The sequence below is a fragment of the Ricinus communis genome, chromosome 7 (assembly GCF_019578655.1).
Source record: "Ricinus communis isolate WT05 ecotype wild-type chromosome 7, ASM1957865v1, whole genome shotgun sequence".
NCBI classification, from domain to species: Eukaryota; Viridiplantae; Streptophyta; class Magnoliopsida; order Malpighiales; family Euphorbiaceae; genus Ricinus; species Ricinus communis.
In genome coordinates this window covers 20572298-20597503 of record NC_063262.1, presented here as the reverse complement: position 1 = coordinate 20597503, position 25206 = coordinate 20572298, and the positions used below count along the sequence as shown (strand labels likewise).

The 25206-nt window shown below is 32.2% G+C and overlaps 1 protein-coding gene and 1 long non-coding RNA gene across 2 annotated transcripts; one reads left to right on the top strand and one right to left on the bottom strand.

Annotated features, from left to right (window-relative positions):
• Positions 1 to 3584: 3584 nt before the first annotated feature.
• LOC125370516 lies at positions 3585 to 4951 on the bottom strand. Its single transcript, XR_007216550.1, has 2 exons — positions 4452 to 4951; positions 3585 to 4215 (listed from the first exon to the last, which is right to left on the bottom strand). It is a non-coding gene; the product is annotated as an uncharacterized LOC125370516 (long non-coding RNA).
• Positions 4952 to 11793: 6842 nt separating this feature from the next.
• On the top strand, positions 11794 to 13820 carry LOC8274849 (legumin A). Its single transcript, NM_001323742.1, is given in 4 exon segments — positions 11794 to 12091; positions 12198 to 12442; positions 12544 to 13041; positions 13121 to 13820. Coding segments are annotated over 4 exon segments (1431 nt in total). The 5' UTR covers positions 11794 to 11799; the 3' UTR covers positions 13517 to 13820.
• Positions 13821 to 25206: the final 11386 nt, after the last annotated feature.

Sequence of the window (25206 nt, the reverse complement as noted above, 5' to 3'; positions counted from 1 at the left end):
TTTAAATACAAATTGCTCTAAATTTAATCTTCTTTACTTTATTTGGTATGAATTCTTAAAGGGCTAACTACTAAAGAGATTCATAGTTAACCATCGTGCAATATAATTTATTATTAAAGAGGTAACTAAATTATTAATTTTTTAATTTATTTTTCTAAAAATTATATTTATATTGATTTTATTTAGTCATTAACACATTAAGCACTCTTCCAAAACTTAATAGGTATTGTTTTTATACTTGATGAGGTATTTGTCTTGCCGAAATTATTTGTGGCCAACTAGCTAGTTTCTTACTCTTCCAAGACATAATTATTCTAACGAATTTCGTGGTACATAAATACTTTTTAAGTTAAAATAAGATAATTAATTATAATATTAATATGAAATCACCAACTCACTTGCTATTTTAAGGCAAATACAAATAGAAGATACAATATGGTCAAAGACGTCCCATTTTACTTTCTGAGATTTTTATTAAAAAAATTATTAGAAAAACTAGACTGTAATATTAAAATAGACAAATATACTATTTCTCTTGTTTATTATTAGGACTACAAGTTGGCAATATATTTATTCCTTTGTCTTTCTATTGGGTGATGTTGCTAATGGATATTGATTACGTTGCAGAAACCATTAATACAACCCAAGCTCTATCTTCATTCTTCCTTAGAGTGTTGTAAGAATTCGGAGTTAGGTCCTAATTAAGAACTGTCCAACCTATATTATTATATATCCATTTAGAACTGTAATTTTGGGCTGCTTTCATTTCTCTTTTATATGACAACTTTTTCTTTTGAAAAAAAAAAGAAAAAATAACAAATAGAACAAAAAGTATAAAATCAAATCCTTAACCCTTAAAACAATAAGCCATTTAAAACTTAACATCTAAAAAACCCTAAAAGTATCCATATATATATATATATTCTACCTAAAACCCTAAAGAAAACATTCTCTACACTCACCCTAGCCACAACCAAGCCTCTAGAAGTTTTGAGCTTCTTTCTCATATCCAAAATAATCCCAGAGAAACTTCACCATACACACTCCTTAATACATAAAACCCTATAATCTTCATCACCTTTACCCATTATCCAAGAAGTTTAGATCCCATATACTTAATACCTTCAAAGACACCATTCTTGAATCTTCCAGCAACATAAGTCCTTAAAACAACCTTTAAGCTTCCATTGATAGCTCATGAAAGACCCATATTTCATTACATTTTTTTTCCTTAAATTAAACCCAAAAGACCCTCAATCTTTGCACCATTCACATTTCTTATGTTTTGCAGGTTTAATCCGTTTATTCTAAAAGGTTCTAGAGCTTCTTGGTTTCTAAACAACTCGAGTAAGACCTTTCTCACCTTAAAATCACTCCTTTCCTTGATTAACTTCAAAGATATAATCTGAGGGCTGAAAACTACGTAATAAACTTGCCTTGTGTGCCTATCTACGTTCAATTCATCATATTCACATCCATTTTACATTTGGAAATTATTTTTGGCGTAGAAATTCTCCAAAACAGAAGCTCCAAACTTCTAAGAGCTTACCCCATGTAGGGTAAGCCTTAGGCCACGCGAGCTTTTGCTTAGCCCACGTGGGCTAAGGCCCCATGTAGGGTAAGCTCATAGAAGCTTAATGCTTCTTTTTTGGTAGTTTTGATTAATTTTGGGTCTTAATTGCTTTTATATATTATGTTGATTACTTGATGAATATGTTTATTTTCTGTTTGGTGGGTTTTAATATTGGTTTAATTAGTTGTTAATGCATGATTAGCAAAAGATTAGAGTGACAAGTTTAATTATTTTCTATTTTATTAATTGTTTAGGGTTTTATGTCATATGTTTGGATTTGTTGATTATTGTTAAAGATAAAATGTATGGTTTAATTTTTTTTAGGATTGATGATAAATAGGTTAATAATATGATTGATAGCATGATTATGTTTAATTAGGTGTTCTGCTTTCCATTTACTTTCTTTAGGTTAGATTTGGTGTGATTAATTCTATTTGAGTGACTATTCATATGGTAAATGTGTTTGGTTGTATTGCTTTTATTATTTTAATTATTTCATGAGTACTACACTAACTTTCGATTTTACTAGAACAGGTTTGGTTAGCCAAATGGACTTAACTCCTTTTGGTGGGAATGAGTTTAATTTTGTGTGGATATTATGATTATTTTGATGCCTTATTGATTATTGGTTTAAGTTTATTAAGGATGCTACTTATTCCCCCATTATATTTTGCTAATCCAGTTTGTACCTCATTAATTCCTTCCTTTCCATTCTTTATATTTGTTTATTTATTACTTTGATATATTTAGATCTTACCTCATATACTAAAGGTAAACTGGACTTAGGTTAATTAATCACTTCACATGCTTACTAAAATAAATCAACTCATAAATGTGAGTTCCCTGCTTTCCATATTTCATTCACCTAATTGCTCAAAGATAAAATAAACCTAGCTTCCATACGTTTAAATAAAAATAGTTCAATTTGGTCACCTTGGCATGTTAGATAAAATCTAAGGTAGCAACCTACCTCCCTTAGGTTAGTAGCATCAATGTGCCTTCTCTATAGGTAGATGTATGCTAGGTTAGTAATCTAATTTCCTCATTTTATGCATGATTAAATAAGATAATAAAATATCATTGTAATAAAACGGGTAGCAACCAATCTAGGTTAGTATGATTAGGGAAACTAAAAGCCTTAAGAGTCTAGTAGAGCACGGACTTTGTGTCTGGGCATGTTGGGGTGCCTAACCCCTTCCCAGCGCATACCTAACTTTCTGAAACCAAATCTATGATTTAAGGAGGGAGAAAGTTAGGCTGTCTATGATAAATCTGAGCCATTATCCTTCGCCCCTCTCTATTTGTCCCAATTATTTTACTCGAGTGGTGACTCCCAATCTTCTCCAATAATTTGTGGTCATCACGATTGTCATGACACCTTGAGACCTCTTCCTAAATGTCTCACTTTTAAATCGAGCCTAGTACGGATGAGACAACCTTGGACATAGTGACATAGTGACATAGTTGCAATCGTTTGGAGCAGGCTGCAAAAAAGCCACGCTCATAGTAACTAAAAAAAGGGTAGGTTCAAAAACATCATTTATAAAGGGGGAGAGAATCTCTTCTCATTTTGACCTTGTTCAATTCTTCATTTTCTTTTTGTCACGACTCGATCTGTAGGCCCGTGATGGGCACTAGGGAATGGGTAGGCTTAAGGTCACCAAATCCCGTAGTAAGCTTGATTATTCACTAACTCAATCAAATTAAAATCCGAACTCAATCCAAAGCACTATTTCCATAATTAATCTTAAATCAACGAGTACTATAAATTAAATTCGGTTCGCCAGCATAGTTAGGCGAGACTTGAACTTATATAAAATTACGAACTGATAAGTCTAAAAATTTCTACTGCGGAGAATCTAAATTTTACAAGTTAAAGATACTAAAATCAATTACATCAACCCCATGATGAATGAGTCGGGTTGCTAGATAAGAACTGCGGGAAGACTAACAATCACTTGAAAAATAGTGAAATTGAGTATGTCAGTCTCGAGAGTGAGTTAAAATCATATATCCAAAAATAATTACAAACACTTTTATAACACATTTATCTAATTTGAAATAAACGTTAAGTCATGCAAAAATATATGTGTCATGCCATGCTTAAATAAAAATAACTTTCACATACTACGAGACAAAGTGCTTCAGTAGAACGCTAATCGCAACACTAACATCTCGACTCTCTCATTCCAACAGAACTGGTGCCCAGAGAGCGAAGCTCGATCAGGGTCCTTAACTCAAGTCCGGTCACTTAATTATCACTATCAGTATTTACCTTTCGGCTCTTTTACTCCAATAAGACTGGCGCCCAAAGAGCGAAGCTTGACCAAGGTCCTTAAATCAAGTCCGGTCACTTAGGTTTCCAAATAAGCCGACGCCTAGAAAGTAATACTCGACCAAGGACCTTTACTCCGGCAAACTCATTCTACTCAGCTTAGAGAGTAATGCTCGACCAGGGTAAGTCCTAGATTTACCTTTTAAAATTTACAAACCTTTACCCCTTATTTTCTGTCTCTGATTCATACCGGTGCACACGCGGTCCTGATGCAACCCATCAGGTGGCATGTTCTACTGGCGTCCCATATTCGGCAGAACCTCCCCTAATTTACTGATATTTGCCCCCCATATAATGGGTCTAAGACCTGCCAAAAAATACTTCAAATATTTCAACAATTTATTTTAACGGGAGTCGGGTCCCCAAGACTTCACTATTTTTTCCGACTCCGCCATACATCACAAATCACGACTAATGGCAGACAGTCCGATAAACTATTTATTTTAACTAATAAACTTCATATAATATTTCTAATAATTGACACTACAAATAAACACATAAATTTTACTAATAAATTCTAAAATCAACGGGCCAGAGAATTACCGAGACGCTTGATCGCTTGGTCGACTCGCCTCTAGCCGTCGGAGTCCGATTGACGATCCGAACGCACCAACGGACTCGAAACGATGCACTGATGACGATCCCAGCTTCTTATCTTTCGATCTGACCCCCGATCATTCAGAGAGATTTACGGACGATCTCAGCCATCGATTTTCAAACGGAGTCCGATCGCCACGAAACCGGTGCCATTAGAAAGCTTGAGCTGAGTAGAGTCTGGATATGCCCTTCGATCATCCATCCCTCACCGGAGCTCACCAGAAAAGTTCAAAATTCCGGCTGCCCCTACTTTTTTCACCTCATCGAATTTTGCAATTCCGGCAGCCTCAAGGGATGGCGATGGTCGGAAAAGAAAGCCCAGAAGTTGCTGATCATTTTGAGCCTAAGAACGCCGCAAATGGTCACCGGAAACTCCATGATCGGCGGCAAGAAAAATCTGCCATTTCTAGCCATTTTCGACGCCTGCCGACACTTCACTTAGCCATCGCCACACCACGGACGAGCCTCCTACGCTGTTCCACCGATGGTCGTGTCCTCCTCCTCTTCTTCCTCTTCTTCTTCTTCTTCTTCTCTTTCTTTCCTTTTCTTTTCTTCTCCTCTCCATATCGACTATTGGTCCCTGAACTTTTCTTCTTTACCATTTAGTCCCTTAACTTCTTTAATTATAACAATTTCGTCCTACAAAATTTCTGATTGATCTTCCAACTTTTCTTTTGCTTTTCAATTAAGCCGCTAACTATTTAATTTGGGCCAAAATTAGAATTATTGAAAATATATAATTACTTATTTACCCTTGCTTTTAAATGTAAAATTATCAAAAAACTCTTGCCGACATATATAATTACAAAAATACCAAACATACAAATTTTCATTAAAATCCCATATTAATAAAATTATATTTTTAATCCTTATTCCAAAATAAATTTCCAATTTAATCCTAACATAATTAATTTAATTAATCAATTTGCTAAATATTTTCCAATTAAAATTAATACCATTAGCTAATTAAAATGCCATTTGCCCAATAATTCTTTTATAAAATATCCTTTACTAATTCTTTCATAACTTTCAAATATATAAATTAATTTATATATTCATATTGGGGAAAAATTGAATGACCGAAAAAATAATCCATTTTCCAAAGGATTTACTTAATTAATTTCTTAAAAGAAAATCAAACAAATTAGATATACAAAGTAACTCCCTTATTTTGTCTAGCATTAAAATTCTATTTAAATCATTCCAATTAAATCAAATAAAAATAAAGTAAAATTAATTTAAATAAAAAATCGTTTATTAATTATTACTAATATTATTATTATTAAAGAAACATTTCGGATATTACACTTTTTCTCTATCAAATTTAACCTTAATTGTCAAATAAGAAAAGGGGAGATTGTTAGCCTAAGTCCTTTTCATGACTCAAGGCACCATTGATTTTGATCTTGACAATTAAGATTGAGTGTATTTAATCTTATCTTTGAGTATTATGCATAGATGTTCTTTGAAGAAGCTTAATCAAATCAAGTACTAAAAAATTCTCTCTAAATCACGATCGTCACAAGCATGTCGTGAATGCGACTTTCATAAACAACTTAACCATTAAGGCAATTAAAGATTTCGTTATCGTGAGCCCTGCATCGTGCCCACGAAAGTCTAATTTTGAAAGGTAGAAGGTTTTGTGCCCACAAGCCAGTCAATCGTATCCAAGAATCTCAATGCTAAGGAAGCAGTAGGAATTGCTTCTAGGCCCTTGATTTTGCAACCACAATTTATGCAAGCTCAAGAAAAACGCCAACAGTTACTTCTGACACGGTGAATCACAGAGTGCCATGTGGAATATAGTCGTTGCCACTTTAAGTTTCACGTCCGCGACTCAAGAATCTCGATCGTAAAAAATGAGTTGTGTTCGCGATTAAGGTGTAGCGACCGCGACTGTGTTCTAACAGTGCATTTAATGCATTATCTAGAGCTAGAAGTAAAGAATTGGGCCATGATCTATTTGTAATGTCTCTTTGGTGGTTAGGGGTATAAATACCCCTTATAAGAGACATTTATAGTTGATCAAAAACCTTCCTAAGAACCATATTCATTACTATTCATTTCCTAACTTATTCTTACAATTCTTATGTATAGTTAACCTTGTATAAGTGGTAAGAGCTTGCATGCTCTTGTAAAAGGATTGTTATGCGAGCTTAGGCATTAAAAATACAAGGATTGATTATTAAGTTTCCATTAAAACTCAATGGTAGATGGACTTAATGAGAGATTAAGATACTAAAGGAAGAGGTGTAGTGTTAGTCTGCAAAAAATACCAAGTTGCTGAGTGAGCTTGTGAAACCCAAAGGTTGTAATCAAGATTTGATTATAGTGAAATATTCAAGTGTGATCTTGAGGAGTGGACGTAGGGAGGATTGTCCCGAATCAATACAAATTCCTTGTCTCAATCTCTTTTAACCTTTACTCTTTGTTTTGTTCACTTAAAATCCTCATGTGGCTTTTAACCTTGTACTTCATCTAATTCCGCGATTTGAAATCACCAATTCAATCCCCCACTTCTTGGTTCTAAGGGACAATAAAACCCAAAAAGAATCCATTGCAAATCTCTTTTTTTCAAGTTTTCCTGCAACTTATATCTATCTTACAACCTTTAAATCATCCTTTTTTCTAGCCTAAATACCCATATTTAACCCTTTCTTATCTTTTCCTCCACTCAATACCAAAACACACCCAACCTTTTATTTTTCACGGTCTTGTTATTTGCAGGATTACTTTGTTCAATCTAGGAGGCATTTGAGGTTCATTTTGGTATCAAGTAGCTTACAAAACCTTTTTCACTCTCAAAGCCATCACTTTTGCCTTATTCCCCAAAAGGTATCACCCCGAGGGTCAAAACTCTAGATTAAACTTGTATTAGACATATATTTGACTATATTTTATTATATTTTATGTCTGCATTAAATTAAAAAGTGGTATTTTATGAAAAAAGCTTCAAGTTTCTAGGAGCTTACCCTACGTTGGGTAAGCTTACAAAAGCTTGGAGCTTCCATTTTCATGGCATTTTTGGTAGATCTAGGGTTTCAAAGGCCTTTCAGTGATGTATTTGATGATTATAGAATGTTTTCAGTTTTTGTCTAAAATAATTTAAATTAACTCGGTATGATTTGAGTGTGTTTTGAGTTTATTTTGAGTGAATACGTGCTTAAATGGCTAAACATGATAATAATTCGAGTACATTAGGATTGTTAATATTTTGTGTAAGTTAATATGGGTTAGGTGTTAGCATCACATGTTTAAAGTTAATTTTCTTAGAAGTTTGATTATTTATTTTAAGTAAATTAATTTCTTTAGAAGCTTGATTATTTATTTTAAGTAAATTAAATCTTAAGTTGCATTTGCTTGATTAGTTTAATAATTTGATTATGGTGTATCTAGGGTAGATATACATGTTTATCCTCTATTTTATTTGAAATAACTAAGTTTAGACTTTATATATTAAATTTACATTTTTACCATATTTTAGTTTTTCTTTTTAATATTAAAGTCATCATTTTATTAGTTTCTTATCATAATATCACTATTTGAAACATTCTACTAATTTGACCTTCTTCATAGTACAGGTTGGGAATCCTTGTGCTTGACCTAATCCTCTAATAAAGACCACCCTTGATTTAGAATAAATATGGATTTGATTGTTTATATACTTATTTGTTTAAAGGTGTGCTTTAGGACTATTCAAGGTGTTATTTAAATTTCCATTATACTTACTAATATATTTTGTATCCCATTAATTTCTCTCTTCTCATTCTTTATATCTATTTTTCTAATTGTTTTGGTATGCTTAGATTTCACCTCATATGCCAAATAAAAATTGAAAGTATGTTGATTGATCATGTCACATGTTAACTAAAATAAACTAAGTCATCAATGTGAATCCCCTCGCCTTCCATATTTCACTCACCTAATCGACTAAAGATAAAATGAACCGACATCCATATGCTTAATAAAATCGGTTCTTATTTGGTCACCTTGGCATAGCAAATAAAATTTAAGGTATTAATGGACGTTCTTAGAATTAGTGGCACTAATGTGCCTTCCTTACTTAGATAGATGTATGCTAGGCTAGTACTTTATTTCTCACCTTTATATGTCTAAACAAGATAATAAAATGCCATCGTAATAAAATGAGTAGCAACCAAGGTAAGTTAATACGATTAGGAAAACCAAAAGCCTTAAAGTTTAGTGGAGGTCAGACTTTGTGTCAAGGGAAACCAAAATTTCTTGAGATCTCTTTCCAGACGGCTCTTTTAAATCAAGCCTAGTATGAACGATACAACCTCCGACACAGTAACGTAGCCACAATCACTTGAGACGGATCCTAAAAAGACCGCGATCACGGTATACAATTGATATGCCCTTTTCTTAGAGTATGTATATATATATTTACTAACAGATATTCAAGTAAAAATTTATATATTTAATTTTTTAGAACAAAATTAAAATAGTAATATATCAAAAGTATCTCAAACATATACTAAATTATGCATAATGTATACTATTTACTTCTTTTTATTATATTCTATTATATATAATATAAAGATATTAAAAACACCATTGAGATTCTCTAATGCTACTAGGAGAGCATGGCATTAAGTAGTTATGCTAAAACCTACGAAATACCCACTCAGCAGTAATAACTAAGGTAACCAAAACCAAACCAGAACAAAACAAAAGTTCTTATGTTTTGTATTGTGAATTGAAACACTAATAAATGCGGATGAACAGAATCCAACGTCCCACCTTTGCTGCCCACACCATATCTATAAATGCTACTCCAATTTTATTAAAAGCTTTCAGATTTTGTATCCGCCGGACCCTCTTTCACGATTCTTGTACCTTCTTTAAAAATTAATATTCCCAACTTCCTTCCTTATTGGGTAGTTGAACACCTTAAATTTCACTTATTTAATGCTATTATATCTGCCATCTCCCCATTTTCTTTCTGTGTTTCTTTGTTGCCTTTGGTTTACTACCTTTCTTGAAGACACACACTCATTCTTTACTTCTTTTAACTTTGTCTCTTTCTCTCTTCTCTTCTCCTCATGGGTTATGCTCTCCCTTCTCTGTTCAGTATTTGCATGTTCTTTTTGCATGCCTATATGTATATATGTTCTCATTCCTACTCTTTGTATTGATCTTCTCTTATGTTTTATCTTTTTCTTAATTTATTGTTTTGAACTTTTTGTTTGTATGTTGTGTATATATTTAGATAGAAGACTCGTTTCCAAATGAAAGATGGTGAGTAAAATGGATTAGAAAAGCTTTGTCATTGCCATATACGCATCAGATGGAACAGGTGAATCAAACGGGATATTGGTCCGGTTCAATAAGAAAACAGTGCTCAAAATGTTATGGGCCCTGCTTTTTGATTGAGCCGTGCCAATATCACGTGCACTGCTCTTTTATCACCCTATCCAGCAGCTCACTTAGTCATGGATTCTCAGGTAAACTGTATTTTTGGCATGTTTTCTCTGTTGTGGTTATCACTCTTTTGATCTACATACATAAAAGGAAAAATTCATCTCTGAGATAGATACTCAGATTATTTTACTTATGAAGTTGAGACTTTGGTCTACTGTTTATCATTGAAATGCTCTTGTGTCTAGCTATGCATTTAGTTTACTTTATGACAAGCCATTGTCTTGGTAGTTTTGATATTTACACTATTGTAAGAAGTAGTAGGCGGTTACCAATTTTCAGACGCATGTTTTCTTTCTATTTTTATCTTTTAACTTTTAAGAAAAATGAAAATTTTCATTTTAATAGAAAATTTATAAAATTTATAAAACATATTTACTTTATATATATTTAGATAATATTTTAAGTATATAGGATAGATTTAGAATAAATGAAATGAAAATTTATTATTTTTATTTAAAAATAAGTGAGTTTTTATTAAAAAAAACATAGAAAACATATTTAACTTGTCTTTAAAAGTTTTTCAAAGTTAAAACATAAAAAAACTGTTTTTTTTTTTTTAATTTAAAAAAAATATCACCAAAATTCTATTGGCCTGTGGGTCAGCTGCGGTAGAAGGCCTTTTCTATTTTCATTTGAAAAACAATTTCTACAAGACATAGTCTTTTATAAGTCCCCTGTATATTTTTAATTGAGTAGAGTGTTTGTTTTAAAAAAGAAATTCTCAGGATTAGTAACAATTAAGGAAGAGGACATTCACAGTGGAAACTTATGTATAATACCTTATGTACCCATTAATTAGACAGACTTTGTAGCAGATTCCCTTTAGGGACATTTAGGGGACGTTGATCATTAATTGCCCTGCAGTCTGGTCTTGACTTGTTCGCATATATGTGGCTGTAACTCTAGTTACAACTAGCTAGGGTTAATTTCTCTTCAAATTAATAAGAATTTTATGTGTATATATATAAGATTTGTGTTCTTCAAATATTACTAGTAAAGTATCATACAGTTTGAACTAATAATATGAGATTTGTGTTCTTAAGATTTTTATTAGTAAAAAATCATTCAGTTTGAATTATAATATGATAAATATTATAAACAACGAAATATTTTAAAGTAAAGGATATTAGATTATCAATATATAGATATAATAAAATATTAAAATAATAATATAAATGGTCATTCAATTTTTTATTTAGTTTTATTTTGGTTACAAAATTTTACTTTATTTTATTTCAATTATTTAATTTGAATTTTGTTTGCAATTTAGTCATTCTATTGATAAAAAGTTAATATATCATATTTCTTTTAATTATTTTTTTATTAGTTGAATTAAAATTGAATGACCCAAGTAAAATAAATTAAAATTTTATAATTAAAATAAAATTAAATAAAATATTCACACCCCTTTATAAGATCATTGTGATTTAAACAATTGGGCATGGAAATGCAAAAGAGTGTTATATATAATTGCAAAAGAAGAAGAAAAAAGTAACACATTTGTCTCTAATCTCTCTTTATTTGGACGTTATAGATCAAACATAGTTATTAGACACTTTATCACTTTTTGGTGTTATGGTAATGGTTTTTGCAATCCAATGTTGTCTTCTTCTTTTTCCTTCTTCCCCAGTCACAAACTTTTGTATTCTTCTATGGAGTTTTGATACACCTGCCCTGCCTGACTTTATTAGGTGTAAGAAGTTAAGATGAAGTAGCCATGCAAATCAAAGAGAGTGACCAAAGAAACCTTACGATCATCTTTCTTTTGCATCTCCTTCTTCCTCTATAAATACCAACCCCTTCCATTCGCCATTTCCATCCCAGAACCACCTATCCCCTCCTCTCTGCCACTATGGTTCAGCCTTCTTCGCTGCTCTCTCTTTCTTTCTTCCTACTTGTTCTCTTCCATGGCTCTCTAGCTCGCCGTGAATTTCAGCAGGGTAATGAGTGCCAACTCAATAAACTCTATGCCCTCGAACCCGATAAACGTATTCAGACCGAAGCTGGTTTGGTTGAGTCGTGGAATCCTAACCGTGATCAGTTCCAATGCGCTGGTGTTGCTGTTGTTAGGCGCACCATTCATCCCAATGGCCTTCTATTGCCATCCTATAGCAATGCTCCTCAACTCTTATACGTTGTCCAGGGTAAAATTATATATTCAAAAGCTGAAATTATATACACCAAGCGGTATATGTGAGTTAATGTGCTTGGAATTTTGGATTATGAGATGATTAATTTGTTTATATACAGGTAGAGGAATGACAGGGGTCTTGCTCCCGGGATGTGCTGAAACACTCCAAGAGTCTCAGCAATCAGGTGGCAGCAGCAGAGTTCGTGATCAGCACCAGAAGATTCGTCATTTCCGTAAGGGCGATGTTATTGCTTTGCCTGCTGGAGTAGCCCACTGGTGCTACAATGACGGCAATGAGCCTGTCGTTACTATTTCTGTGCTTGACACTGCCAACATAGGCAACCAGCTTGATAGGAACCCCAGAGTAAGAAACAAAAACATATGCCTACCTACGCATGTATATGCGGTCAGGTGTTTGTTAGGCGTTAATTCACATTTTATGGTTTTTCTTGAACTTGTTAACAGGACTTTTATCTAGCTGGCAATACAGAAGATGTGTTCCCACGACTTCCACGCGGCGACTATGAGCGCGGCCAGCATCAATTTTCTCGCCGTCCAAGTCAGCCGCCACATGTTTCTTGCAACAATCTTTTCTGCGGAATAGACTCAAGAGTCCTTGCCGAAGCTTTCAACGTGGACGAGCAGTTGGCTAGGAAACTTCAAGGCCAAAGTGACTTCAGAGGCAGCATTGTGAATGTAGAAGGTAGGCTTCTGGTAGTTAGGCCACCCAGGACTCAACAGGAGAGAGAGGAACAACGAGAGAGAGAGCAAGAAGGCCGACCAGGACGTTACAATGGCGTTGAGGAGACATTTTGCACCATGAGAATGAAAGAGAACATTGCTGATCCCTCTCGCTCTGATGTATTTGTCCCAGAAGTTGGCCGTGTTAGCACTGTCAACAGCCACAACCTCCCTATTCTGCGATGGCTCCAACTCAGTGCTTCGCATGTCGTTCTTCGCAATGTAAGTCATCAATGCTCCTTCGATTCTAACTATAATGAAGCGCTTCCACAACTTATAATGATTGATATGTTCCTGGCAGGATGCTGTGAGGTTACCCCACTGGCATATAAATGCCCACAGCGTAATCTATGCCGTGAAGGGTCAAGCACGGATTCAGGTGGTGGATGAGAACGGCAACAGTGTGTTCGATGGAAATGTACGAGAAGGACAGGTCCTGACCGTGCCACAGAACTTTGTGGTGGTGAAACGGTCAGAGAGTGACAGATTCGAATACGTTGCCTTCAAGACCAACGACAATGCCATGACCTCTGATCTTTCCGGCCGCACTTCTGCTGTTCGCGGCATGCCAGTGGAGGTGATTGCCAATGCATTCCGGGTGTCGATAGAAGAGGCAAGGAGAATCAAGTTTGCTAGAGAGGAAACAACCTTAGGTAGCTCAAGGTTCCAGTCAGGAAGAAGGCATTATGATGCTTAAGCTTTGTACTGAGAAAGGCGTACATGGCCTTTTTTTATCTTTTTCTATGGGGAGCGGGGGGATGTGTAGGTCAATGCGAAGTCCGGAAAAATAAAAGAAGACTTTGATGGATGGTCTCATCTCTTCAGTTTGTAATAAGAGAGAGCTTCTACTTGAGAATAAATGTTGAACTGAAAAATTGACTCGCACTCCTTTTTTTCTTCTTTTACAAAAAAGAGATTTAAAGAAAGCTAATAAATACTGATAACTCTACTAGTAGTCAACAACATCCTGAAATAAGAGATGACCGGCGGATTCTTTAAAACAACTTTGTATTCCGTTTTATTTTAATCATAAAATCTTTTTTTTTTTGTTTGTCATTTAATCTTAATTTTATTTCAATTATTCACTTCTTAAATACAAGATTGATGGTAGTAAAAACAATTAATAAGAAAAATATAATTAAGTAAGAAAATTGTGACATGGCAATTTTTTATTGGCAAAGTGACTAAATTACAACTAAAACTAATATTGAATTGTTGAAATAAAATAAATTAAAATTTTATAATCCAAATAAAATTAATTGCAAAGTTTAGTGACCATTTATATTATTATCCCTATAAAAACCAATGGAAAAGTTGAAGCAAAGCTTATTAGCTAATTAGCTACCCTGTTGGCCTCTCTGAAGATATGCCTTAATAAGACTTGCCAATTCCTAGACAAAAGATTCTTAATACCCTTCGTAAGCTGGCAGTGAGTGTTGATCCCTAATTTTTGACTTTCGACAAGCTGCACGATACACAAGCTATCAGCCCTAATTCTAGGTTTCAAACTCCTCTCTCCCAAGCAAAATGTAGACCTTTAAATAGGCCCATACCTGCACCTTAGTAATTGAGCAACACCCTATATTCATGATAAAGCTTTCCTGCCACATAGCCTTAACATCCTGCAGAACCCCACCCCCATTCACATGCATAGTATTCGAGCAGAAAGCCACATCAGTGTTGAGCTTTAAACTGGGTCCCTTTGAAGGTGTCTAATAGACAAGCAACTCGTTATAGCTTCTACTACCATGACCTTCGGCAGTCCTTGCAATTTCAGCTAAAAACAAAGAATGTCAGATATCATTCGCTCCTTCCACAAGCTTGCATTTTAAAAAAAGAGTTCATTTCTTGATAAGTGCTAAAAGCACTTATTATTTAGCTTTATTTTATATTGATTTTACTTTCAATTGAGTTTGATTTGTTTGTTCAAGCTTAATTTTTAATTGTTTTAGGCACTTTAAGGATAATACATATCAAAGAGTCAAATAAAATTAAAAAGTATGAGAATCGGGCAAAAGAAAGTCATATTTATCCAAAACTCAGTGTGAAACGGGAAGCCACACAAGCATGTAGTCTTCCATTGTGAGAAATGGCAAATGCATGAAGGGTCCACATGGGAAGCCCATACGGGCGTGTGCTTCTCGTGTCATATTAATAGGCGAATTTCAGCATTACGCATATTTGATTTCATTAGCTTCAATATACTTTTTTGTGATCTTAAAGGTCCAGGATTGAAAAGTGGTCTTCATCAACTTTATAGAGGACCTCCTAAGCTATAATTCTTATGAATGGCTTAACTCCATATTAGGTTGCTAAGGATGAGAAAACTTGGATCGAAATCAGATGTTGTGCAGTCCGTCTTTGTTTAGGTCAATCTTAGTGTTTAGGCCTTATTTAGAGATATAGAGGTCTTATTGAGGTGATTCAAAATATTAAAATGAACTAATCTCCAAGAGCTAAAATTTGATAAAGAATGTAAGCCTCAATTAGATTTTTACGATGCCCTAAAATAGTCTGCAAAGTAAAGAATGAAAAGAGACACATATTCAAGTTACGAAAAGCTAAGGACGTCACACGGCTGTGTGGTGCCCGTGTAATAAAAATACACTATTTAAGTAACTTTTAGGGTTGTGTTGAGAAAGTTCCGTTATATTTTTATTTTTAGAGAAAGAAACACTTATAAACTTTCTCTTTCTTTCATTTTTAAGGTTTTGATTAATATTTCTGAAGGAAGAATATCAATTCCTTCATTACTTTCCGAGATTGAAGATTTCCATCCCTATTCTTCTATAAATAGTTTGAGATCTTTTTTCTCTAATCTTTATTTCTCTATTGTCATGTTTAGGAACTAGTTTTCTTACTATTTGGATTTTGATGAACCCTAATTTATTTTGCATGAATTGATTCAAAGTTAATAAAATTAATCTTTTCTATGAGTTATTTTGTTCGTTTGATTGCTAAATTATCTATTTTAATTGATAAGTCGATGTATTGATTGAGATTTATTTTCATAAACTGATTAGAGATAACTTTTTATAAATTGATCACATCTTAGGGATTGAGAATTGATATATTAGAGATAGATCTACAAGATTCTTCGGTTCAATAGTTTCTTAATCTTAATGTATGACCTAAGTGAGTGGGTTCGAGAAGGGATTTTCTCTCCCTCCGTTTATGAATTAGGAGTTTAATCACTTGAGAAAGGTTTAAACCTAATTTTGTAGAATGCTAACTCAATTCTTGATTTGAAATTGTTGTTTGTTTCATGAAATACTTAACTTATTAGGGGGATTCATTACCTAAATAGGCTTTACCAATTGTCTTAATCTTTGTTTTAAAGATTATTTTACTTTTAAATATTATTACACCTCAACAACATTATTATTGTTAAACATTAGTGTATGATTGAAAGTAATACTCATAATTAGGTCACTAGTAGAACGATACTCTCATTCATTATTATATTACTTGATACGATTGGTGCACTTTGCCATGTGCAGATAGCACGCATCAAATTTTTGGCGCCGTTATCGGGGACCTATTTTCTATTGTGATATCATTAGTAATTCAAAAGCTAGTAATTTAGCATTTTTATTTTTCATTTGATTTATCTTTGTTATGTTTGTATTTTCTGTAAATACTTGAATTTGTATATGACCCGAGCTAGTTCAACTGAATTATTTGCTTACGAACTAGAGTTGGAAAGAACTTTAAGGAAGCAACAAAGAGAAGAACGAGAACGAGCTTTAGCCGAAATGCCAGCAGAGTTACAGAATCGAAATCAAGAAGGAGAACCAAACTAAGAAGGGGAATAGTTAAGGATGGCAGCTCCACCGAGGGAGAGAATCATGCAGGAGTATGCATGCCAAACTCTTAATGGGGCCACATCGAGTATTATAAGGTCAAATGTTGTAGTAAAAAACTTCGAGATCAAGCCTAACATCATTCAAATGGTAATCCAAACACCCATTTAAATGATTTTCTGGAGATTTGCGATACCTTCAAGATTAATAGGGTATTAGATGGTGCTATTCGGTTGAGGCTATTCCCATTTTCATTAAGGGATAAGCCAAAGAAGTGGTTGAAGTTATTTCCAAGTAGGATATTTACGACTTGGAATCAGCTGGCCGAGAAACTCTTGGAAAGATATTTTTCACCTTCTAAGATGGCCAAGTTAAGGAATGACATAACAAGGTTTCTTCAGTAAGAGAATGAGACTCTATACAATTGTTGAGAATGTTTCAAAGATTTACTGAGAAGCCATCCACACCATGATTTACTTTTATGGCTACAAATTCAAACATTCTTTAATGGACTGAATTACGCAAGTAAATAGTCTATTAATACTACAGCAGGTAGATCACTAAACAATAAGACTCTTGAGCAAGCTATGGATCTTATTGAGGATATGGCAGTCACGAACTATCAATGGCAGAATCCAAGAGAGTAGGTTTGAGTCAAAAGGAGTGGAATCCATGCGGTAGACCCTATGGTAACTGTAAATGCACAGTGAAAGGCTATGAGCAGGAAGATGGATGCTTTGACTATGTCTTCATCTGGAAGACAGGCACAAGTTATGACTTGTGATTGGTATAGGTGTGGTCATCTATGTCAAGATTGCCAAAATGGCAATACTTTTGCTAAGCTAAAGCATGTTTATTATATGGGTAATGCTTCAGACCAATAGAACAACCCCTACAGCAATAAATATAATTTAGGATGGAGAAATCATCTGAATTTCTCTTGGGGGAATCAGAATCAGCAAAGACCTCCACCACCAGGATTTCAATAGCAAAACCAGCAACAAGCTCCTCCTAGAAGGAGTAATTTAGAGGAGATGATGGAGAAATTTATCTTAGCTTCTGAATTAAGGTTTCAGTATACAAAAACTGCTCTTAGGAACCAACAAGATTCGATTCACAACTTAAAAAATCAAGTGGGGCAGATTATAAAGCTTTTGAGTGAAAGGTCCCAAGGAAGCTTGCCTAGCAACATAGAGACAAATCCTAGAGAGCAACTCAAGGTCATTACTTTCAGAAATGGAAAATAATTATGAACTGAAACAAAGTAAGCAGAAAAGCAATCTGATGCGGTTAAAGATAAAGTAGAAGATAAAGTAGAAGTAACACCAAAGCCTACCCCTTTTGTGAAGGAGTATAAACCAAGGGTACCATTTCCAGCCCATCTTCTGTAGGACAAATTGGATATAAAATTTAGTAAGTTTCTTGAACTCTTTAAGTAGTTGCATATTAACATACCTTTTATAGGAGCTCTATCGTAAATTTCTAAGTATGCTAAGTTCTTAAAGGAACTCCTCTCTAACAAGAGGAAGCTTAAGGAAGTGTCAATGGTGCAACTATCAGAGAAGAGCTCGGCGATCTTTGAGAGGCGATTACGAAAGAAGCTTAGTAATTTAAATGTTGAAAATGCACTTGCTAACTTGGAGGCTAGCATTAGTGTTATGCCTTATAATTTTTCTAAGAAACTAGGACTTAGAGAACCTAAACCAACACTCATGAGTGTTCAACTAGCTGATAAATCTGTTGTATACCTTAGGGATATCATTGAAGATGTTTTGGTAAAGGTTCAAGAGTTTATTCTTCTTGTGGATTTTATGATCATGAATATAGATGAGGATGTTGATGTTTTCCTTATTCTTGATAAATCCTTTCTTGCTACAGCTAGAACTATATTAATGTTCATGATGGTAAACTCATTCTTAGGGTAGGGGATGAGCAATTGACTTTTTAAACCCCCAATGGCATAAAACACCCACTTGCACTTAATGATATGGATTCTAGTGTTGATATGATAGAGCATGAAATTGTCAATTTAATTTTATCTATTATTGCTAAAGATACTTTTGAGTTGTGTCTTGTGCAGAAACCAGAAAAACTGAAAACATCAAAAGCTATTGAGATGCCCATCAAAGAAAGAATGAAGCCTCCTATTAAATACCTACTAACTTTGAAGCTTAAGCAATTCTTATCTCATTTAGAATATGCATTTTTGGTGGTGATGATTAAGCTCCTTGATGTAGGTTGGTGGAGATGATGGTATGGAGGATTTGAACCTCCACCTTGTTCTAGCATTTGAGCTGGACTTTTATTTTGATTTGTTTCTATGTCTTTTATTTTATTTTTAGATGATTGTACTTAATTAGGATATTTATGGTTTTTTTATTTTTAGTGTTTTTGTTTTCTTTTGTTATTGGATGACTATATATGTTATAACATTTATTTCTATTCTTAGATGTGCGATAGATAAACAGATGACTTGTGAATTAGAATGAATTTTGAATTAAAAAAAAACGACAATCATTCGGTTTAAGTCTCCTCCTTATTTTATTTTATTGTACGTTATATAACAAATACATTGGGGACAATAATGTCGATTAAGTGTGGGGGAAGCATTTTTGTTGTCTTTTGCCTATTTGTGATTAATTTTCTATAAGCTTATTAAGTTTAATTAATTACTTATTATGATTTTCTCTATCTCAAATTTATAGGTACAAAATAATAAATTTGGTTAGTCATTTATTGAATTGCGATTTAGTTGATTTCACTTTGAATTATGACTTGAACTTGGTATCCATGCTAGGATTTTTAATTCATAATGTCGCGTTATTTTTATATCTTGAAACTTTAGTTATATTTATGAGCATTAAGTTTTCAAATTTCGCTTAATCTTATCAAGTAGACACATCTAATACTCCTTTGTACTCTCTTATTCTTTCGAAATGTCAAAAAAATGAACGTAAACAAAATACAATGCTAAGAGTTTTTTGCTCTATTCCGCTATTCTCATTCGAAATAAAAAGAAATAAATTGAAAGAAACCCGAGAATATGAGTAGTTATTTAGATTTGTGACTCTAGTTAAGTAACTGGGGGTTGGCATCATCCATATCTACATTCGCGTCAAAAGAATGACAATTTTGAATATGCATAGATCTCTAAAAAAAACAGAGACATAAGTAATTGCGGTTCATGAAGTTTTTTTGTGCTCAGGGAAAAAATCTTTTCTCTATTTTCTTTAAAATTTTGGGTTATTTGCAAAGAATGCTCATTTCCCTGACTTTAGATGTTAAGGTTTTAATTTTCATTACTTCCTATTATGTGATTCCCCTAGATGTTGGTATTTTGTTTAAGGATTAATTATTGGCTAATGATTCTAGGCTTTAATGATATGAATGATTAACCTTGATATTATTTAATATCTATTTGTTAAACAAAGAGTTTATTATTTCTTTATTTCTGATTCTATTCAATTTGCTTGAGGACAAGCAATTGCTAAGTGTTTGGAAATTTAATAAGTGCTAAAGGTACTTACTTTTCAGCTTTATCTTATATTAATTTTTACTGCAATTTAATTTGATTTGTTTATTCAAGCTTAATTTTCAGTTCTTTTAGGCACTTTAAGGATAATACATGTTAATGAGTCAAATAAAATTGAAAAGTATGAGAATCTAGCAAAGAAAAGGCATATTTATCCAAAGTTCAATGTGACACGGGAAGGCACACGCGTGTGCCTTCTCATTTGAGTTGTAAGAAATGGCAGATTGTATGAAGGATCCACACGGGCGTGTGCTTTCCGTGTCAGACTGATATTTCAGCATTACGCAGATTTAATCGCATTAGTTTTAGTGTAGTTTTTTGTGATCTTACAGGTTTAGAATTGAAAACTGGTCTTCATCAATTTTGTAGAGGACTTCCTCAGCTATAATGCTTATAAATAGCTCAACTCCATATTAGGTTGCTAAGGATGAGAAAGCTTAGGTTGAAGTCAGATGTTATGCACTCCATCTCTGTTTGGGTCAGTCTCAGTATTTGGACTTTATCTAGAGCTAAAGAGGTTTAATTGAAGTGTTGCAAATCTTAAAATGAACTACTCTTCAAAAGCTACAACTTTGATGAAGAACGTAAGCCTTAATTCAATTTTTATGATATCCTAAAATAGCCCGTAGAGTAAAGAACAGAAAGAAATATATATTCAAGCTTCGAAAAGCTAAGGACATCACACGACCTTGTGGTGCCCGTGTGGTCCCCTTGTCAATCATAAAAATACACTATTTAAAGGACTTTAGGGGTTTTTTAAGGAAGTTCTGTTATATTTTCATTTCTAGAGAGAGAAATACTTAGAAACTTTATCTTTCTTTCATTTTTAGGGTTTTGATTGTTATTTCTCAAGAAAGAACATTAATTCATTCATTACTTTTGAAGATTGAAGATTTTTGTCTCTACTCTTCCATGAATAGTTTGAGATCTTCTTTTCCTAATCTTTATTTCTCTATTGTAATTTTTAGGAACTAATTTTCTTGCTATTTTGGTTTTGATGAACCCTAATTTGTTTTGTATGGATTGATTCAAAGTTAATACAATTAATTTTTTCTATGAGTTGTTTTGTTCCTTTGATTGCTTAATTATCTATTTCAATTGATAAGTCGACGTATTGACTATGATTTATTTTCATAAAGTGATTAGAGATAACTTTTTATAAATTGATAACATCTTAGGGATTGAGGATTGATTAGGATACTAAAGATAGATCTACAAGATCCTTTGGTTGAATAGTTTTTTAATCTTAATGCATGACCTAAGTGAGTTAGTTTGGGAAGAGATTCCTCTCCCTCCTCTTAGGAATTAGGGGTTTAATCACTTGAGAAAGGTTTAAACCTAATTTTATGAAATGCTAACTCAACTCTTGATTTGAATTAACTATTGTTTGTTTCATGAAATACTTAACTTATTAAGGAGATTTACTGTCTAAATTGGTTTTATTCTTGATAAGTTTACTAATTGTTTTAATCTTTGTTTTCAAGATTATTTGACCATTAAATATTATTACAACCCAACAATATTATGATTGCTAAATATTAGTGTATGATTGAAGATATTACTCACAATTAGATCCCTAGTGGAACGATGCTCTTATTTATTATTGTATTACTTAATACGATCGGTGCATTTTGTCATGTACAGATAACGCGCATCATTTCTCCACCTCCATAATTTCTATAGAGCAACTCTAAAGGTGATAGACCAATTTATCTCTCCTTGAATGCCTGTATCACTTAACATTTAATTATGCAGGTCTAGTAAGAAGAAAGCCATCTGGCTATCCGGAGGAATTAAGCTTTTCTAGATTTGTCTAGCTACCAAATAATCCCGCAACACATGGAGAATATCCTCTACAGCATTGCCACAAATGTCAAAATAGGAACATCCTTAATTTACCTCCTAACCAGCTTCACTTTGGCAGTCAAATTCTTGTTCAAGCTAGCCAAATGAAAACTTTTATCCTCTAAAGGCCCTTTCTAATCCCATGCCAACCTCTATGAGAAATTTTCCTCATTCCATTCACTGCTCACCATTTGGTTATAGGCTGTCCCAACAAAGAACTTTCCATTCTTAGGCCATGCCCAAGTCATAAAATCATCACCATCCTCATTACAAGGAGGTTTAACGTTTGTAATTTTGAGAAAGATTTGAGATGGCAAGACCTTAGAAAACTTAGCCCAAATCCAATTGTCGTTGGAGCTAACAAAGTGATAGACCCTTGCCTCTAAGACTTCCTCAAACATCGGGCCAGTAGCATAAAACAACAATGGTTTACTATTAGCCATCTAAGGATCTAGCCAAAAGAGAACCTTTCTGTCATTACCAATAATCCATCTCACTCCGCTTTTGATAACATTCCAATTCTTGCAAATTGATCTCCAAACATGAGACCCATTCTTACTCGGAAGATGAGAAGGAATATGATCAAGGCCACATTATATTTACAAAGAACGACTTGGACCCATATCTTTTCTTTATAGTTATTATTATAAAAAAGAGAAATAAAGGTTTGAACTTGACAGCTCTATCTAATTTTCGTAAAGCTCTTTTACTGTGCCAAAGACTTAGTGGTTGACTCGTGATCTCTCCTTATAACTGACTTTTACCTGAATAATTTAAGAACAAATCAAAGATATTGAGGCTGGAGAGAGAAAAGAGAAGGAAAATACAGAAAGGAAGATAAAATATATGCTTACATGCTAAATCCATAGTTAAAAAGAAAGAGTTATTGTGTTATTATTGTTTTAATTATTAGATACTATTGACACCAATATGGTATTGATCTAGTAGTACACTGACTAATTTTAAGGCATACTAAGAGGAGTTTACCATTTACTACATCCTTGCTGGAATATAGATATTAAAGTTTATGAGTTCAAATTCTTATAATTATACAATATTAAGAAGAGTTTACCGTTTACTGCATTCTTGCTTGATTATAGATATTCTGAGTAAACACTAAAAAATTTTAAATAGATCCATTGTTTAAAATTTGAATTAAGAAAATGTAAAAGTAAACTCATAAAAGTTGATTGGCAGAAAAAGATACTTTCTACTTATCATAACGTACATATAAAAAAAAAAAAAAAAAAAAAAAAAAAAAAGCTAATAAGTGGGATAGGCAAAGTTAGTCATTACCCTTACTTATCTTTTAGTTAATTAAAATTATTTAGTTATTTATTATTTTAACTTAATAATTAATAATTCATTTAGTATAAATCTAATTTTAAAAATTCAACTCTATTAAAATTTTTAATTATTAAATAATTTTTATAATTCTTTCTACTTTGATTTATATTTATAACTAATATTTCAAACAAAAACGATTAACATTAGATTAAGAGTAAAATCGACATTTTAATTTCCTTAGAGTCCATAGAGATAGTTACAATGAAAGAGAAAAAAGTATCTTTTTAATTTAATTTTTAAAGAGAAAAATTTAATTTTTTTATCATAAAACTAACTTTCAGTTTTAATATTACTAATATCTTTTTACCTGCGTTTAGCTAAAAAAATAGCCATACATATGATGTAATTATAATAATTTAATATAAATTTAAAATTTTTATGAGTATAAAAAGTCAATAATAATATTAATATCATATATTACATTTTAATAGAATCAAATTGAAAGTATTTGTAACAATATTAAAGTTTTCAAAAAGGCTTTATAGTATATAAATTAAAATTTAAAATTAGCAATATAAAACATGCTTATAATAGAGACTATATACTTGAAATTTATTTATAATCCAACTTGTGAAGATGATTAATTTATACAAAAGAAAATCCATAATTCCAAATTCCAAATTACTCAGTTAAATTTTATCCAATTATTAAGCATCCCATCAATAAAGATGTAATTGCCAAATTATTTTTCCTTAGAGAGTTTCTTATTCAAAATACTGGCTGTTTTGACTTTAGATTATTTGGAGCCTCTCATTTATAATTATTTTTGAACTATTACATACTTTCTAATTTGTTGTCGTTTTCAATGAAAATATTAATTTCAAATGAAAAATCAAAGAGAAAAAAATACTTTGTTATTTGAATTATGTTTTCTCTTTCTTTCATGAAAATTTAAGTTCTCAAATTTAAAGTCTTGAAACTTGCAATTTTCATGTTTTACAAAGAATTATAAAGATTATTTAATTAAAAATTCTAATATAGTTTTCTAGAATTAAATTTATACTAAATAAATCATTAATTACTAAATTAAATTAGTAAATGACTAAATTACCTTAATTGATTTATGCATTTTAATATTAACAGTCATATTAAAATCATAATTGAAGAATAAGTTAAAAATTTAATATAGAAAAGTAAGAAACATGAATTTTTATTAAAATAAGAATTAAGAAAGAATGAATTTTATTGGAGAAGGAATGTTTTATTACTAGAAAGTATCAAAATAATAAAATTAATTCTACTTACCAATAAGTAGATGAATCCAAAATTTTATACATCATAAATATTATACTTCATAAGTCATAAAAAGTTAATTTTTTTAAACCAATAATATATTTCTTCAGTAAGAAAAAGGGAAATAATTTATAAAATTATTACAATTGATGACCTCTACAGAGAACTTCTAATATGAAAAAAGAGTGATAGACAAATTTACTGATTAACTTAGTAAGTAATCCTTTAGTTAAAAAATTAATTAGTTATTTATAACTTAATATTAATAATTAATAATTTATTAGTATAAAATTAATTCTAGAAGTTAACTATTTTTAATTATTTAATATAATTAAATCTAATTTTAGACACTTTCAATAAGTAGAATTTTTATAAAAGATAATAAAGTTCCTTATCTTCTTTAGACTTAATTATTTTAAACTAAAAGTTCAATAAATAGGTTTTTATACTCATAATTAATTTTTTATGCACGGATTGATAATCATTAGATAAGGAATGATCAATATAGTATAATTATCACATACAACGACCGGCCAATTTTTCATAAAAGAACAAAATAAAAGGGATTGACGAATTTAATGATTTCCAGTATTATCATATTAATTATTAATATTATTTATTATTATA